This window comes from Temnothorax longispinosus, chromosome 7 (genome assembly GCF_030848805.1).
Source record: "Temnothorax longispinosus isolate EJ_2023e chromosome 7, Tlon_JGU_v1, whole genome shotgun sequence".
Classification (NCBI taxonomy): domain Eukaryota; kingdom Metazoa; phylum Arthropoda; class Insecta; order Hymenoptera; family Formicidae; genus Temnothorax; species Temnothorax longispinosus.
The window spans coordinates 964,761-983,286 of record NC_092364.1 but is presented as its reverse complement, the minus strand read 5'-3'; the positions used below and the strand labels follow the sequence as shown (position 1 = coordinate 983,286).

The window sequence follows — 18,526 nt, the reverse complement described above, 5'->3', positions numbered from 1 at the left end:
TGTTTACGCCTGCGGCAGCGAACCACTTGGTCGCGACCGAGTCAACGGCATTCGCGAATATATTAAGCGAGGCGTAAGGCGATTAGCGTCATATTTTTACCATTGTCCGTCGCACGCATGCACGTCGTACATACGTGCGCTCAGGTGCGAAACAGGTGTGCGCGCACGTGAGCGCGCGCGTGCACACACACACACACGGACAGCACGGACACACGCATAAACGGGGGCGAAGTGCGCGCCTCCCGCCGCAGAGGGCGCGCGCATGTTTTTCCTCTTTTTTTTTTCGCGAGCAGTCGTGTCCAAAATGGCGTGCGTGTTGTGAGCGATGTTATCGTGCAGGTAAGTCTCGGAGCCGTGAGTTTCGCCCCCGCGAACCGTGCCACTCGTGGTCCCGATCTCGACGATCAGACCGTCGTCGTCGTCGTTGCCGTCGTCATCGCCGCGGTCTCGCGTGTCCGCCGCGAGCGGTAACGCGACAATTTGTCGCGACTGTCCGTCGTACTGTCGCAGGTGTATGTGTGTGTACGTGTGTGCGTGCGTGCGTTTGTCAGTCGTAGTATCTTCAAGGCCCCGCGTGCGACAAGGTGCGCGTTTCCTCCAGCACCTCGGCGGGTGCGGAATCCGCACCGCGGGTCTCGCGCGGCGCGGATTCCTGCGTCCGCGACGACGGCCGAACGTAAACACAGACCGCGCCGCGGGCTGGGGTGGGTCGGGGTGGGTTTGCCAACAATGGCTACAACCTCGGTAAATATGGTGTCACCCTGTTAGTGCGCGTTCCAGCGCCGAGGTCGGAGCGCGCGGGGCACGGTTCTCTCGGTCCGCGGCTTTGACAGCCACGAGGCTGTTTTCGCCTCGATTTCGCGTGGCGGAACTCTGCCCCCGTCCCGGAATATCATTAGAGATCATTTGCATTCTGACGACGCGGCGCACGTTCGTCCATGCTCCGCGAGGCGCATGTGTGTGTGTGTGGCGCGTGCTTCTGTATACGCTGTGTGCGTGTGTATATACGTGCGTGCGTGTGCGTGGTTTGATGTGCCAAAGATGTCAAAGAGGTATCTAGGTCATACCTGCGGTATACGTTTATAACCCTTCGCAATCCTCCATCGGGACGGATGTGACCTCTTGACTATAGAAGCAATAGTCAAAGAATGTAGCACTTTGCTCCTCTTGAGTGACCGAAGCAACGTATTTATAATCGCAAACTCACTTTTCAGGTCTTCTGATTTTCTCTGAAATACTTAATAACAATTTGTCGATACATATCAGGTCCGTAGAATGAATCAAATTCGAGAACGAGATACTTGATTAATGACTGAAGAGATAACGTGTCCCTTGTACTTCAGAATTCATCAAAATCTGACCTTTGCATCGTGAATTATTTTATTTATTCGTCGAGTAAAGATAATTATACTTATTTAGCCCAAGAATCTAACAATATTAAAAGTACACGATTATTTTTAGAAATAATTTTCCTCGATTCTGCTTGCACGACCGAAGATATTCATATTTATACTGTCAAAAACAATTAATAGTATATGTATAACTTCTGTGTAATCGTATAGCGAGTAACACGTAGTCTCCTCTTTTTAGGTAGCCCCCTGCTTTTAATATTTGGAGAGATCTCTGTGAACAAGGAGGACAGGATGTAATCACAGCAAAATAATAGCAAAACAATGTACAATGAACTACAGTGGAAGTATGCCAGATTGGCATCAATATAATCCTCCACAGTCAGGAATAAACGACGTAACATCGACCGCTCAAAATGTCAATTCGGGACACCTATCGTTTATCTCCAGTATTACCAATCCGACCTGCCCGACGCAGTTGAACGGTCTGAATCTCAGCTCGGAGGGACTTGAGAAACACCAGAACGATCCCAACTTCAATCCGAGGCACTTTCAGCCGCATCTGTCGAGCAACATCTCGCACGGCCACAATGCCGCCGACAACAACCCCCTGGCGTCGATGGTGCAAATGCAGAATTGCATTGGCCACTATGGGCCTTCGAATACAAGAAATCCCATGGCGGACAATCTGAATGGTCCTATGGACCCGAGGAATGCCGCGATAGGCGGTATAAACGAGGAGCTAGGCTATAGAAATAATCAGGTGCCTTTAAACGGGCCTATCTCGCATCTAAATGGACCAAACGTGATGAATATGAATGCGCCGCACGCGTCGATAGGGCCACGAAACACCAACGTGAATTCGCATGCCGCTAACAGGACGGGCCCTCCGCCGTCCTTCGTCCCCTGTAAGGGATTGTGCTGCAATCCGGATCCCAACATGAGCTATCAGCAGTGGGAGAAGTACTGCTCTTATCAGAACAACGCGTCTTACAGGGAGAACATTCGCTCGTCCGCCGGATATCAAGCGGACGCTCGACGATTCGGAAACGAGTATAATTTCAGGAAGGACAATTTTGATGGCAAGGAGATTATGTCGCCTATGGCGCCGCCGCCTAACGGACCTAACGCAGATCCTCACCGGAGGAACTTCCCCGATTTCAAGTATCGCAAGGACCGCATGGTCTCCCGCAGCTATCCGTCATCCTCGGGCATGGTACAGAACTACCCCATGCAAAACTACAATTACACCGGAGAGTACCAGAAGTATCCTTACAACGTAAAAGAGTATTCCAAGATGAGCGGCATGAACGTAGCGAATCAGGGAATGGTTAAGCATCCGGAGCAGGGATTTACGATGCCACAGCAGAAATATAACAAGCAGGTGCCGTATCAGACCGGCGGCGCCATGATGCCGACCAGCATGCCGTCCACGAGTGTTCCGAATCCGAGTATGATGCCATCCACGCAGAATACTTACTTCAATTCACAGTATCCGAGGAATCTGAAGACAGACGGTACGCATGACTGTCAGGAGGCTGCCGACAACGCATCCATGGCGAACAGAATGCAAACGAATGCCACGACTATGCATACTCCCTCCCATTCGCGGTATCAGGTATATCACCAGCAACTAGCGATGCAGAGATTCGCGGCGGAGAATAATCTCAGGGAGTTGGCGAGGACCATACCCGGGTACCAGTCGCATCCCAAGTATAAGGAATGTGTTCATAGGTATAAAGATCTATTGAAATTACAACAGCAGGCCATCACATATCAGGGACAGATGCAGCAGACTCCGTGCGTCGCCGCGTCGACCGTCAATACCTCTGCTATCCCGCAGGTAAATTTTCAATTCGATCAGAATGGCGTTTTAATCAATGCCAACTACGCGCCCGAAACTTATCCCAGAGTGCAACAACCTGTGAATTCTCAGGCGCCAATGGGCAGTCCGGTGGACAAGCTGGGCAAGCAGGACGGTAATAGCGTCCCCGAAATGGCGAATCGCAACGTCCAGAAGCCGGAACAAATGGTATCGCAACAACATGACGGTCACGCGACCGTTTTGTGCGCTGAAAGTATGCAGAAGCAAGACCGATATCCCGCGCAAAAGAGTCTCGATCAGAATCAGTTTGAAGTCCAGAAAGGAAGCGAGCGTTTCGACAATCTGGCTGCGAACGCGAGCAACACGGTTGTACAGCAGAAAATGTCTAAAGAGTTCGCCGACAAGCCGGAGCTCGACGTACGGCAGTTTCTCGCCAACTGGGATGAATCGGAGGACGAGGACGGCGCGGGTACCAGTTTGCCGAGCGCCATTCTAAGCGAGTCGACACCGGTGGTAATTGTGGGTTACGAGAATGTCGATCTCTCGACGAAAACGTTGGAGGGCCTGAAGGTCTCGAAACCGGAGGAGATCACCTCGAACGTGATAACGTTTGAGAATCAGGAGAAGAGCGATATCGGCGTGGTGCCGGCGCAGGACTGCCTGACGATATCCTACTCGTCCGCGGAGAACGTCGAAATCGCGAAGGACCTGACGTGCAACGACATCGCAAAGAAAGCTATTGTACAGCCGGGAAGCCATATCATACAGTGCATAAGCAACGGGCCTGACGAGGTACCAACGATACACATAGTCGACAATTTAGAAATAGGTAGTATTCTGCAGGTCACCAACGGTCAGGTCACCGAGACTCTGGAGAGGCAAGACGCGGTGTCGTTCTTTCAAGAGGGAACGGAAGTCGAGGTGGCCGCGATAACTCTTGAGGCAGACAAGATCAAGAAGACCGACACCAGCAGCACGACCGAGCCTACCACGACCGAGTACAACGCCGATCTCGGGAACTTGAGCAAGGAGACATACGTCGTCGAAGGTCCCTCGCCGCTTAAAACGGTGGTGAGTACGTCGCAAACGTCGCGGGTAAGTGACCAGGCGCTCGCTGTTCTGCCTACATCCGCGAAGGACTCCGCCCGAGATACGAATTTGAAGAAGCAGAACAGTTTCGCGAGCGAGGAATCTCATAATCCGGACGATATAAGCCTGCCGGACCTCGCTACGTCTGAATGCACCCCGATCTCCACCACGCTGAACACGCCGATCCATTCCGACAACGAGGAGTCGTCGGAGCGCGTCGAGGATCTCACGATATCAACAAATCCGATCGAGATTATACCGAACAGTCCCATGATCAGTTTTACACAATCGCCGACGAAGGGAGAGCCCTACGATCACCTAGACGGCGAGGGAACCGCCAAGAATAAATCAGCCGATTCATTAGCAGGTGAATATCAAACGGAGAATCGCTTCAAAAATAAGGGCGACGATAACAATATGCTCGCTCACGATGCTATTCTTAACACATTTGAATTTTCCACGAATACTGATAAGGATGAACCTGTAACGTCTACAAAAAGCGGTAAGGAAAAAAATCGCACGACTCTGAACGGAACTTCCGCTTCGGCAAACAGCAGCGAGAAGGTATTCGCGCTCGGCAACGAAACGGAAACTGTGGAGGCCACTAGCATGCGCATGACTCTGACCTCCGGCGAGTATGAATTAAAGATCGTGTCAACGGGAGCGTCGAATAAATCGGTGCAGGCTTATAAAAATTCAACGAGCGAGCGTAGCACTAATGAATCTCAAGCGGCAAACTCGGATGCTCTGACGAAAAAATCACAGGCAGAAACGAATACGGAAGTTGCGCCATGGTACAATGACTCGACGAAAGCGAATAACGCGTCGCAAAATGTCACAAGCAATTCCGACCCTGTTAATTTTGATGGCGGTCAGGATGACGTTAATTATTCCAGCAGGAGACGCATATCGACTGAAATGACCCGTCAAACGGCGACAGCGACGACAATGAGTAGGCGAAGTTTATCGCCGACGAACGACACCATTCCGAGGAGCTCCAGGGCGGAAGATAGCTGTACGACACAGATTATTAAAAGTAATTTACCTACATCACACAGCGCGAAACATCCACATAGAGATAAGTCGAGAAGACCCGGGGCATCATTTGCGAAAGAGGATTCTCCCTCGGAGAAGAGCGCTAGTAGATCAACGAGAATCGATACGAAGGACTCGAGGAGTTCTTGGCACGCGAATCGCAAGAAGTCGATCTCGAACGACCAGACAATTTCTCATAAAAAGATATGCTTATCGGAGAATACGACGGCGAAGGAAAGATGCGGCGAAACCATCGTACATCACAATAAACATACTCAAGAGGCGGCTACGCATAAGGATAAATCCTGTACTGTCGAAAAAGGATCCAATAAATCGCATAATAAACCGAGAGTAATCGAGAACATTAGCATCGCTGATAGCGGAGAAAGGATGCGGCTTCTAAAGGAATATAGAAGAATAAAGTATAAGTCACTTGGCGTTGGAGAAGTCCATGATAAGAGTAAGGATACGCAGGAGGCCTCGGATTATGCAGCGAGCAAGAAATGTCATCGTTCGTCGAATCCTGACGAGCGATCCGCGTCGCAGTCACCGTGCGATAATCAACTGTGTCAGAAGGACGTGGCGAGATCCAAATCGTCTGAGGAACAGGAAGAAAAGCGCGCGAACATGTTGAAGACGTTTGTAACCAAGAATATGAACCCCGACTTTGCCATTCAAGTTACGAACGTCAATTTGAAGCACAAGGATGACGATCACCAGAAAAGATTGCAGCATTTAAGAGAAGAGGCGAAGAGCGGCGGTTCTCTTGACGCGATCAAGATTGAGATAAACGTGTCGTGCACGGAACGGAACACGACGGAGAAATTGCTGCACGAGAATATCAAGAATGCCGTCGCTGAAACGATCGGTCATTTGACTAACTCGATCTCGAATGGAGCCCGATCGAACTCGACGAGTATAACGGAGATTCAGTGCGACAAGAAGATGGTCTGCGATAAAGCGGATCGCCGGGATTACGAGAATTGCAATCGATCGCCGTCCACTGTAACGGAAGCATCTGCATTTAATGAAGCTCACGAGAATCACAACAACACGGAAATGAAGCTCAAGGAGGACACGAACAGCGAGACGGTTGTTTCGAAGAAGAGGCGAAGCTCGATGTCGGAACAAGAATTGATCGATGACGCATACAAAGATAACGGTACGTTTTCAAATACCTGTGCAGAACCGCCTGGTTGCGATATGATCTTACGAGATAATACCGATCTTTCGAATAATGTTAATACCGAATCTGAACCAGCATCGAGCGCCTTGAAAACTTCAAGATCGGAGCACGCAACGGTCAGAAGGAAGAGTCAAGAGGCAGAAAGGAAGGTCGCTGTTAGCAACTTTTGCAACGAAGAATCGAAAGCCTCTTCGGATAATTCACCATACTTAGGATCGAGGAATGTCAACGTACAGAAGAAAGAGCACCAAGAAACGGCCGTCGCTTCTTCATGCAGGAGTGGAAGAAATTTCCAAGATGATGCTACGTCTAGATTAAACGCGGTTCCGTCGACTTCTTCAGGTACGGTCGAGCCAAGCTTGGAAGGTACTAATTACGATAATCCTGTGAATTTTGATTACAATCACTTTGACGTTGCTCCGAACGAAAGTACAGATGCCGGCGACAGGCGTGCGGACAGATGGAAAAGACCAAAGAGGGATGACGGTAGATTCGGCAACCTCGACCTGTACGAGAGCACCAGCGGTTACGTGAATCCGACCTTCTCCAGCACGGACGAGTTGGAGAACCTAAATACAGTTCCTGTGTACACCACCAAAGACGGAAAGATAACTTACAGTCCTAATCCTCGATTCACGTATCGCGAGTTAATTATGGAGGCTCGCGTAAAGGACAGTTACGGTAACTCCCGCGAGCAGTATTTTGCGAGATCTCCGTCGTACGATTATTACAATTGTTCCAAGTTACGGAAGATATTCAAAAGAAATCGCGACGTCACTGTCGCCGGTAGGAAGAGGGAGGTCGATCCTGTCGACGCCAAGCCTGCGACAAAACACGTTGATTATTTGTCAAGTAAGAATGCTCACAAAAACGTTAATTGCGCGAAAGCTCGAAGTATGTCGCATTTAGAATTCTTCAACGATGACGCGGACAAGTTGTACGCGAACAAGAGCGGTCAGGAGAGTAAGGAAACTAACAAGAAGAATATCGTGGATTTGGATTTCCTCGAGAAGCAGTACAATCTAGACAGCCAACCTGCGTCCAGTGTTAAATCTTGCAAGACGAAAGTATTTCCGGACAATCTCGAGTACGAGAAAGGGTATGGCGAAAGCTCTGTATTTGAATCGAATTTATTTCTGGAACCAAGAGCCGCATGTTGGGAAGAGACGATGGAGTCAATTAAGTCGTATTCTTCCCACATCGACAGGAGGAACAGCGATAATATTAAAGACTTAAATTTCAGCGAGATATTTGTCGCGCAGAAACGGCTGGATCCCTTCCCGTTTCTGCCCGCAGAGCAAGTTTCTTCCGACAACGGCAATCGTAAGGTGGATTGTGACGTGAATGAGCCAACATTACATCACACAACGTGCAGTTACATTGAGGATCTACGTTCAATTCGGGATGATGATTTGCAGTGTGAACAATCGGACGCGGTTTTATGTAATGAGCAAGAAAGTGGATGTAATAATCAAAACGATGCGTCAGCAGATAAACCAGTTAGCGATAAACCAGCAAGCACGCTTAATCTATCGTCGAGTACGCAGAGTAACGATGAGCATACAGAAAAGCAAGAATCTCAGTTTGATAAAGACGAATCTGACCCGATTGAACTCGCTGAAAAAGCGCAACCGTATTCTTTTAAAATAACAGATGAAAAAATTCACGATCCAGAAGATGACCGATGTTCTACGAATTATGTTGAAGATAAGGAAGCCTTAACGGAACATATAGTAGAAGATTTGCGTCCTCGTTGCGTCTCTCCAAAAGAAGATAAATTCGATGTTGAAGTTGCAAATACGAAAGAAAGCTCGGATGAAAATTCAACCAAAGTCGTAAATTCGTCTAAATTAAACGTTGAATCTAAGGACTCGCTTGATGAACCAAAAGATACAGAAACTGTGAAAGAATCCGCGCTTACTTCGAATGAACGAGATGATGAAATCGATGATTCGGCGAGAGATAATTCAGACTCTGCCGTGAATCGGGAAACTGTATCTCAACAAGTTTCATCACCCTCGATCATTCGCGAAGATAAAGAAGAAACTGCGCCTGCAACGGAATCGAATGTTTTGACCGAGATTAATTTCGATCAGATAGATGAACCAGACACCCGTGACAAAGGAGATTCTGCGGTATCTAAAAAAGACGAACCGATTGCCTCGCAAAATCCATCTGATGTCGCATTCGTAGAACGAACTCTCGACGAAGAAGGCAACGAGCAGCAATTGGAAAGGCCGGAGAACGATGGAAAAAAAGCTGAAGTTTCATTGAAGGATCAAGGAAACGATGAAGTCGACACTTGTTGCTCTACGGCAATATCTACACCAGCCACTGCTTTGAATCTACGAGCGGAAGAGAACGTATGCGATTTATTCGCATGCGAGAGGCGCGAGCAAAATATATCGGAGTTCACCGTTATCAAGAGCATTATTAAAGGCGACAAGCAGCAGTGTGAACAACCTGAGGCGAGTGAGAATCCCAATTGCGACAGCATAATCAATTCCAAGTTACTATGCATGGATTCTTCCGATTGCGGAATTTATGCGGAGGACAGATGCACGCTGACGCAAATGGCCGAGCACGATTTCACGGAGGAAGACAGCATGGTGCCGATGGTGTGGGAGACGAGCCAGATCCAGGAAGACGCCGTCAATCGTTTGTGTAGCATTGACGAGTCGATCGATTTTACAGGCGCGGTTAATTCGCTCCAGGATAATTCAATTTTAGATCATCTGTCCCTGTCGAGGATGTCAGCTACCAAGGAGCCTCGAGTCGCGGAGGTAATAACTGAAATTGAAAGCAAGGCGATCGACGAGACCGTGCCAATGATCGAGTCGGCTGCAGCGATCGAGGAATCTGAAGCAACGCCGAATAACGACGAAAACAAGGAGCAGAATGAAATTTCTTCCAGCAGCTGTGAGAAGATAGCATACTTGCGCGCGGTAGATTGCAACGCTAACACAAAAATGGTTCCTAAACTCGTTATCAAGAAAAGCGAGACTAGCTCGAAGTTTGTTACGCAGGTGGGTTCCTCTTCCGTTACACAGGATGGCATAGCTAACAAATCGGTCTGCCAACCGAAGATACCAAAGATGATCATCAGAAACGCGAGATCTCGTCCAGGGACTCCGTCTATTGAAGCGGTTTGCGAAGGAACTCCTGCTCAAGCAAATATCTTGGATCGGGCTTCACTCACGAACGAGGATTTATGCGAGAGCAATTCCGAAAGTTTTTTGCAGGAGTCCAATAGGAATAAGATTCCCAAGATGAAGATTAAATTGGATGAGAAGCACTCTAATAAAATAGTGAGAGCCGACGATGCCGACGAGGTTTGCGTTAAACGCAAGAACGTTAAGAAAATCACCATATCAAAGGTAAAAATAAAGAGTACCTCGAGATCCGATCTCGCAGATAATTCGGTTTACAACAGTATGATTTTTCAGGAGCCGAGAGATTCGGGAAAGTACGAGGAAAAGATACCTATACTGAAATTGAGGAAACAGGAAAGGAACAGGTCGTCATCTCCAGAAGTGACACGGAAGAGACAGAGCTCGAGCCATTCGGAAGTGCCGGTCAAGAAGTACAAAAGATCGGGACGCGATGAGACAGAACATTCTACGAGACGCAGTAATTCCTCCGATTCAATGCGAACGAATGCGATGGAATGCGAAACGAAGAAGAATTCCTTGTTGCGCATCTCCGAGAAGATTCCCAAGGTAATTATCAAGAGAACGTCGGCCAGCGCGGAATTCAAATGCGAGCTGAGCAAGGGCTGCAAGAACGTCATCGCCAAGAGTGCGAAATGGCAACCGGAGGTCAAGTTGGAAAGGTACCGTATCTTGGACAGCATGGTGAAGGATTTGAAGTTAACTTTGACCTCCGTTACGTTACGAGCTATCGACAAAATCTCCGCAAGTCGCAAGGATAGCCATCGTCAAGGAAAGCAAGGTGACTATAATTTGCCCAGGTCGAATTCAACGTCCGACCTACTTCCGGCTAAGTATAAGCAGAGGAGAATGTCAGATTACGACTGTAGAAGATTCAGTGACATGTCGAGGGTTGATGTAAATTTTGCTCCATCCCCAGATACGGATTCTAGGGATACCAAGACCTGCACCACGCCGAAGAAGAGTGCGTCGTTCAAGGGTTACAAGTCAACCGACGATAAGGACAATAAACGTAGATCAAGATCTCGTGACAATAATTCACGATCGAAGACGGACGTTACTTCGCCCGATAAAGATATCAATCAGTCATCTGAAAAAGCTAACTTACAGAAAACTACCTCTCAATGCGACAAGCACAAGACTGATGGTTTTGATATCAATCGCGAACAGGCGGTGGATGCGAACGAAGATACGATTTTAGATAAGCTTGACCAGAAGAATACTCTCAAACACCCAAGCAGCTCGAACTTTAAGCTCGCATTAAAAGAGTTGAAGGCAACATCGAAGATAGAAACCTGTTTCGCAAAATTAACCGGTCCGAGCGAAACATCGTCCGAAGAACATAATTTACAAACTGGAGTAGAGGGCAAGGAGCAGAGGAAGGAGCGAGATAATGATTCTTTTTTCAGCAAGAACGCCAGCGAAATTATGATAAAGAAGGAACGTTTGAGCTCCAGCGATATGGACAACGATTGCACTCCTCTGCAGGACATCGATCTGCTTAAGGACGACTCTGCGAGTATGTTGGATAATTTCGAGGTGGATAACAGCACCGTCATTAAAGTCGAGTCTTCGGACGATAGCCAGTCGACCATAGAGATATTACCTGCTTCGCCAGACGATAATCATAGCGAGCTGGAAAGGCATATGATCGAGAATGGCGACACCGAGCAATTGTATTCGGCGGACGCAATTCCAACTCAGTTCGAACTGGAGTTAGAGATCACGGACAACAGCAATACAGATCTTTTGGATGTATCTATGCCGAAACTTGATCCTGTCATCTGTTACAGTTCGCGTCATCCATCTGAAGAGGCGAGCGATCAAACTGCGAAGTTGGAACGTTATAACAAATCCGAGGCTTCCCCTGGCGGCAAGAATTCGCTTGGGAAAGATAAACGTGTCGTGGAGATCGATATTAGCGGCGATGACAGATCTGCATTGGAGAACAACGCGGCTGGCTCTGTCGGAGAGGTCTCTTCGAAAGCTCCGTGTTGCAAGGCAACGAGTTTCGCTGCGACGAGGGAGAATTTCTGCTGCAATGACTCCTTGATAAAAGAAGTTTTGGCGGCCAAGGAGACCCTGAAGAAGTGCCTTTCGAAATCCAGATACGACGTGCCGAACAGCGCGAGACCAAAGACAGCCGCGGAGAAAAAGCAGGGCTCGAGTTTCGATATCAACAACCTCCCGGACGTGCCTTCGAGTGACGCTTCTCAAGACCGTCATAGCGACATTGCGCCTCATAAGGGCTGTACACCCACGGAAAATAAACACAACAAGACTGAGAATATACCTAACGCCGAGAAGTCTGATAGAAAACATTCCAAGCAAAGCAAAAGTTCTTTCCTGAAGAAGAAACCAAAATCACCTGAGAAAAACGAAGCAGATTCCAAGAAGACGGTAACAACGGACACGTCCGAATGCAATACAATATCCTTGAAGACATTTAAACAGGCTGTGTCGGACGAGAGCCTAGTAGCTTGTACCGTACACTTAAATGCGAAAAGAAAGAATCCGACAGGCCGAAACGACGATGATCCTCATCAAGATGCACAGCGGAAAGAAAAGAATCGAACGTCGTCCAAAAATTCCAAGATATCGAGATCCACTGATCAGGGGAATAACACGAGCAACGCAAAAGAAATCATCATACCCAAGGAAGACAACATGCCGATATTAGAGCCCGAGGGTAACGTAAATTTCGATACGAATTCAGACAGAGAGACTTCCAGATCGCCGCCGGTCATTACGATTCAGGATAGCGAAGATCTCGATATAGCGGAGTCCAAGTTGTTGGACGACAAAGTCATAACGTCGAGCATTAAAGTTGAGAGCAATACAAAGGACGTTCACAAGAAGAGCGAGATGTCCATTGTCGAGCTCATAACTCAATTAGTTTACCATGAAAAGGTGAGAGATCTTATTTAAGTTATTATATAAGAAAATATCTTCTTTGAGGTACTCTCTTTTTTCTCTTCATGGACTCGAGAAATTTCTTTTCTTATCCCGTTTTCTTTTACAGGCGACGATAAAACACAGACGATATTGCAACCTGTGCGAAAGGTGGTTCCCTACAACATCGCGGCATCGACGGCACTTGGCTGGATACCAACACCGTCACATAGAACTGACACAACGTAGAAGCATTCACGCACTGTTCACGCTCTTTACAGGCAACCCTTGCCCCAAACTAGTACCGGCGAATGTTGTACGAAGTGATTGTTCCGTAGGTGAATTAACGCCATTACAAATTGCGGTACAGGTACGTTGCATCCTTTTTATTAAACTGCCTATAAGCAGTTCATATATGTATATTACATCATGTATTTTTGTTATTATTCAGTATTAGTATTATTGGTTATTTTTAGTGCATAACGGTATAATAATTAACCTTTATGTATCGAATAAATTAATATTTATTACTGATATCAATACATATAATATAGTAAATGTTTTACATTATTTTTTTTCTTAGGATGTCACAAAGTGCCTCGACCGCACACAGCAAAGTCCTAGGAAAGAAAACGACGTTGATAAATAATCGCGAGTAAGTTATTTGGATTATACAAGCATATATATATATATATAGTTACTGTGATTATAACGGCTTACAGTGCAATCTTCTACAAACGTTATAATGAAAGATGATACGAATATTTTATATCGCGGCTGGATCGCAAACGACCCAGCTGCCACTGTTAATGGCGTCAGCATCGAAATTTTAACTTTTAAATAACGAACGCTTTGAAAGATTTGCTGATTTTAGCTAAGTCAACCGATGTGGGTCATCATTAACAAAGAGTTACCCAAGGTACACTTCTAGCTCGCAATTAGATGTTTTAGCCAAAGATTTTAACAAAACTATATAATACACGTTTGATTGTTTACAATTTTCAAAAGAGACTTCGGTCTTTTATTTGTACAAAGTTTTACGAGTGATGTTCAACCGCTGAATGTGCTCACACTGCGAATTTTTATTTATATTATGGAGAGACTTATATATAAAACACGTATATATATATATATATACATATATATATACACGTGTACATATGGACGGTCTCGCTCCGCGTGTACTTGGCGCGAGACACTACCGTGTCTCTTGATATGATTCGTCATTCCAGTTTGCAAAAATATGTACACTGGCAACATTATGTTAGTAAGAGATGGTTAAAATTATGTTTAAAAAAATACGTTTTATGGTATTGTTTGCTCTACGTAAACTGTTACGTAGAATGTTTTAATAAATTTAGTAATGACAATACTGCCATAATAGAGGTTTTTCTTTTACGAAGAAAGTATATACACGCGCGCGCATGTATACTTTTTATACTTTTTGTCTTCGTATTTTACGATACACGATTTAATATCATTACTTTTAAAATAACATCGATAAAATATATAAATAAAATAACATTCAAATAAATTATTACAAAGAAAATTTCATCAACAATGATAACAACTTGGAAACAAACAACAAAGTAAAATGTTAGGCCATTTCGAGTGCGTTTAACACCAACGCACAGTGAGAATATATCGACAAATCGACATGTAGAAATTGCAAATAGTGTTATTAAGTAAATTTTTCATTATGCAAGATAAATTATTTTAATATCTCATAGCTCAGATTCTTTCATATATATCTATATGTATAATATAGGAATGTTTCATTTTTCTCCTTGCACATTATCCATCGCTGTTAGCAGAGACGTAATTGTACGTGCACTATTGTATCTGCACTATTTACGTAGAGCAAACAATGTCTCATATTATAGTTAATAATGCAAAAGCTGTGGTAAGCGTTAGAAAAGATTGTGGAGAGGAACTGCATCCAAGCGTTATTAGATATTGATGAGTACCTATATTGCCATAACACACAGAAGATCTATTGAAGCAAAACTCGTGATATTAATATTAGACAAATTTTTAAAGTGAGCAAGATTTAAGGCCAATCTCATTATACGACATAATTTCTCTGTGCAATACGACCCACACAGCACAGGATATTTTGAAGGACATTTGTGCATCCGCTGGATATCCACCGGATATTAAATATCCACTGGATATCCACCGGTTATTGAGATATCCTACTTTATCTGTAGGACGTCCCTCAGATAAAGTGTGCTGTGTGGGGAGCTAAATTAAAAACATACACGTTATATCTCATAATGTGCGCGGTGTTCAAGCACTGGATAGTGTTGCTCCGCAATATGTATCAACCCTAAAGTCTCTGTTAACACAGGTTTTATTACAGTGATAGTTTCATCCTCCCTTTTCACCTGTTTCGCACTTGATTTTTAAACTATTTAAAGTGTATTTACTATAAGAATGTCGATCGCGACAGTAAACGATGCAGTCGAGAAGCTTTGCGTTGTACAATTTTAATTGAAGTGTGAAAAAGTGTGTCAAGGGTGAAACAATTCCTTAAAGCGCTAGTTCCTGGCTTTAGACGGAGTTTTAATAATATTACTTGTTAAGAGGCTACAATGAAATGTTATATTAATACAGGGTCGATTGATTGTATTCGGCGATCGTTTAACGATATTTCCTAATTTATCTTACGAGGTTTAACACTGAGAGTGAAAGCGTTTTCATCAATTCTAGTTCTGGACCAATTTAACTAAATACAGTAGTTAGGTGTGTACGTTTATGAATTGTTATTGAAGTTAGAGACTCTTTGTTTTTCTTTATTTGTTCCAAATGTTTTTAGATTTTATTCGCACGAGTGCCTTAAGATACACCTAACAGTATTTGTTGTATCGTGTTATATATATTATATAAAAAAAATATATATATAAAGATCTATACATATATATACATATATATAATAAGTAAATCTATATATATTTGTAGATTCTTGATCTACAGAGCATGTTTATACACATGTACATAATTTTGCCTTAGTTATCGGAGCACACGCATTGTCAACTATATAATTTTTAAATATATACTGAGAGATTGGGATGAAATATTTTAACGAGTCGCTACTCTTGATTGAGAAATCAGAATTTTTTACAGGAAACGTACAAAATGTACTAAAGTTTATTGTTGCTATTGAAACAAGATACATCGCCACAAGCACACACACCGTGTAATACAGGTTCAAAACCAAAATGTTCAACGTTGTCATACTGCCTGATATAAAAGTTGATAATTTTTTGCATAATCAGTACAATAATTTGATACCACATTGGTTGTTGGTATTGCACTGATGAAACGCATGATCACTACAGATACAATAATTTATACCGTTACAGTAATATACAGAACAAAATATTCAGAAAATTATATATAATATAAATTATTAATAGCGACGACAGATTGTTAATTTTTGATAAATCTGCGAACGTAATGATTACAAAGGTTCGTATCGAAAAGATTCATATATAAAATGTGTGTACAACATGCATTTCAAATGATATCAAGTGAACTTAAAAAGCGTCGATAGAATAATATAATGAAAGTATATAAAAGAGCGTCCTATAGAGATACAATAATTATTAAAATATGAAATTTGATATAATGAATCGTTGTGAAATAATTTTGATTTTTTTTATGTATAAGATAGTTACATGAATATCTTTGACAATTAATTCTCGATGAATACTGTTATTATTTGTTATGCAAAACTTATTATCACAGTTTTGAAACTAATCAGTTTTCGAATATATCTTCGTAGTACAAAACATCAAATATAACAAAACGTATATTAATGTTACTACATTGCAGTAATCAAATCTATAAATATTTTTAGATTTAAAGAAATAGAATATGAATATTTTATAAAGTGTTAATTCTCACAATGATATATAATATATATACAATACATATTATTAGATATTACATGAATATATACAATAATATATACAAGTTCCGCTGCGTTATGGTTTAACTAAATCATAAAACTGCTGCTGTGTTTAGTTTGTATATTATTAATTATATTGGAAGATATATATGTACAAAAAAGTTACCGTGCTCCTGTAACTAAGGCTTGTTGTGTACGTATATCATTTTTGTGTGCTCGATGTGCCTAAAATTTTAAAATGTTATATGCATCACATGTCCACAAAACATACATATAAAAATATATATATATATATATATACATACATATATATATATATTGGAATTGATGTACATGGAATATTTTATGAATTTATACATCACTTGTACATTGCGTAAGAAAAGTTCCTCGAACTATGTATAGATATCAATATTGTACATTAAATCCGTACATTGATACGATTAAGCATGTATTCCTTTTAAAGGAAATTGACAAATTGAAGAACTCTTTTAAATGCCTCATTCATTAAGTCACTCGTATAGTTTTATGCCCTAGCGTTTGCGAAGAAAGAGTGAGCTATAATAATGCATCGTACATGGGCATTACTGATCGTCTACGGAATTTCCGATTTATGCATAATTATTACGTGGCGTCGTAAAGCGAGAATGAAATCCTGTATGAACTTAACAAAATGAGAAATGTTAATCGTTCATCCGAAGATCGACTAAATTTGCCGTGCGTTAAGAACTACCGAATTTTAAAGAATTGAATGACGAGTAGCAGTAGATCGGTTTTCTGACTTCCACTAATGTAAATCTGTATAAGCTCATGCAGGAGTGTGTTTCCGAATATTGAGGAATCTTCGTTAGCTAATTTGTGTATATGACATATCTTAATATATTGACGGTACAGATCGCGAATTACTTGTACTGGATTATTTTACCGAAACGTGTATGTATCTGTTTATTATATATTTATTGCCTTGCATTAATTATAAATGTGTGTATAGCGCTCGAATGAATTAGCTTTCTGAGACACATGTTTGCTCTTAAAGTAAATTTTGAAATTTATGTACATATATATATATCGTTAGGAAATTTATTCACGCAAAATCTAAGATTGAAATGTAAATATTAAATAGTTTCTCTTTCGTCTCGAATCTTAAACGTAAACGTTTTGCGTGTTGCATACAGTTTCTTAATTTATTCTGGTAACTTTTTATGAAGAATAAAAACTGCATTTCATATTTAATATGGAAATTGATTGAACTCGATGTGTGTTCTTTACAAACATGTGTGTGCGCATTTAACATTAATTCTTAAATCTCCACTATGCAAAAAGTTCTTTATACGAGTCTAATGAAATCTTATTAAATAAAATTTGTAGTTATTCTGTAGTATTTCTCGTCTATGACATGATTTCTAATGTTATCTCATATCAAAAGCTAATTCACACGTTGGAAAGGGATTTATATCACGTGACGAATCACGACGCATGCATCATTATAATTCTGAGGTTCTGGGATAAATAATTAAGTGACACCGTGTTCGTTGAAAGTGACGTTTTTGATTAATATCGATTTTCGATGCGTAATATTATTCCTGCGACCTTCTGCGTGCAACATATCGCTTTGCGCATCGTGTGTGAGAACTCGTACCTTTTAACGATTTTATTGGAAAATGGCGCACGACATAAGACTTAACAGAAATCACCATTCCTGCCTGGAGGATTGTCAACGGAATTTCAATTGCGAGAATTTAATGAGTGCGCAATCATTCCACGAATTACAGTAGCGTAATCTGTAAACAATAGGGATACGATGAGTTTTACGATATGTTAATTTCTGTTATTATATTTACACGTACTTAGGCTATGAGAGTGTATAAAGAGTTCGGGTTATTATAGTCAAATGGAAAATAAAGATTGAAGTGTATGAAGAAATTGGCGTTGTTCCTTATTACTGCTTCGGATAATATATATTCAGCGGGTGAATCTAAAGCCTGAAACGACAGAGAGAGATGTATCAATAATATATCTTATACAATTATATTTTATTTGCATAAAATTTGTATCTCTTTTTTTTCTAGA

The 18,526-nt window shown here is 42.7% G+C and overlaps 1 protein-coding gene across 5 annotated transcripts; it reads left to right on the top strand.

Moving 5' to 3' along the window:
* Positions 1-268: 268 nt before the first annotated feature.
* LOC139815913 (uncharacterized) lies at positions 269-18,379 on the top strand. Of its 5 annotated transcripts, none has more exons than XM_071783178.1 (6): positions 269-339; positions 1,591-6,826; positions 6,920-9,861; positions 9,931-12,564; positions 12,677-12,916; positions 13,130-18,379. In XM_071783178.1, the coding sequence occupies exons 2-6, from the start codon at positions 1,681-1,683 to the stop codon at positions 13,193-13,195; spliced, it is 11,028 nt and encodes a 3,675-aa protein (XP_071639279.1). In that variant the 5' UTR covers positions 269-339; positions 1,591-1,680; the 3' UTR covers positions 13,196-18,379. The 5 variants fall into 5 exon arrangements, with proteins under 5 accessions (XP_071639279.1, XP_071639280.1, XP_071639278.1 ...); XM_071783179.1 differs by having other exon boundaries at positions 1,591-9,861; positions 9,931-10,435; positions 10,574-12,564; XM_071783177.1 differs by having other exon boundaries at positions 1,591-9,861.
* The last annotated feature ends 147 nt before the right edge of the window (positions 18,380-18,526 follow it).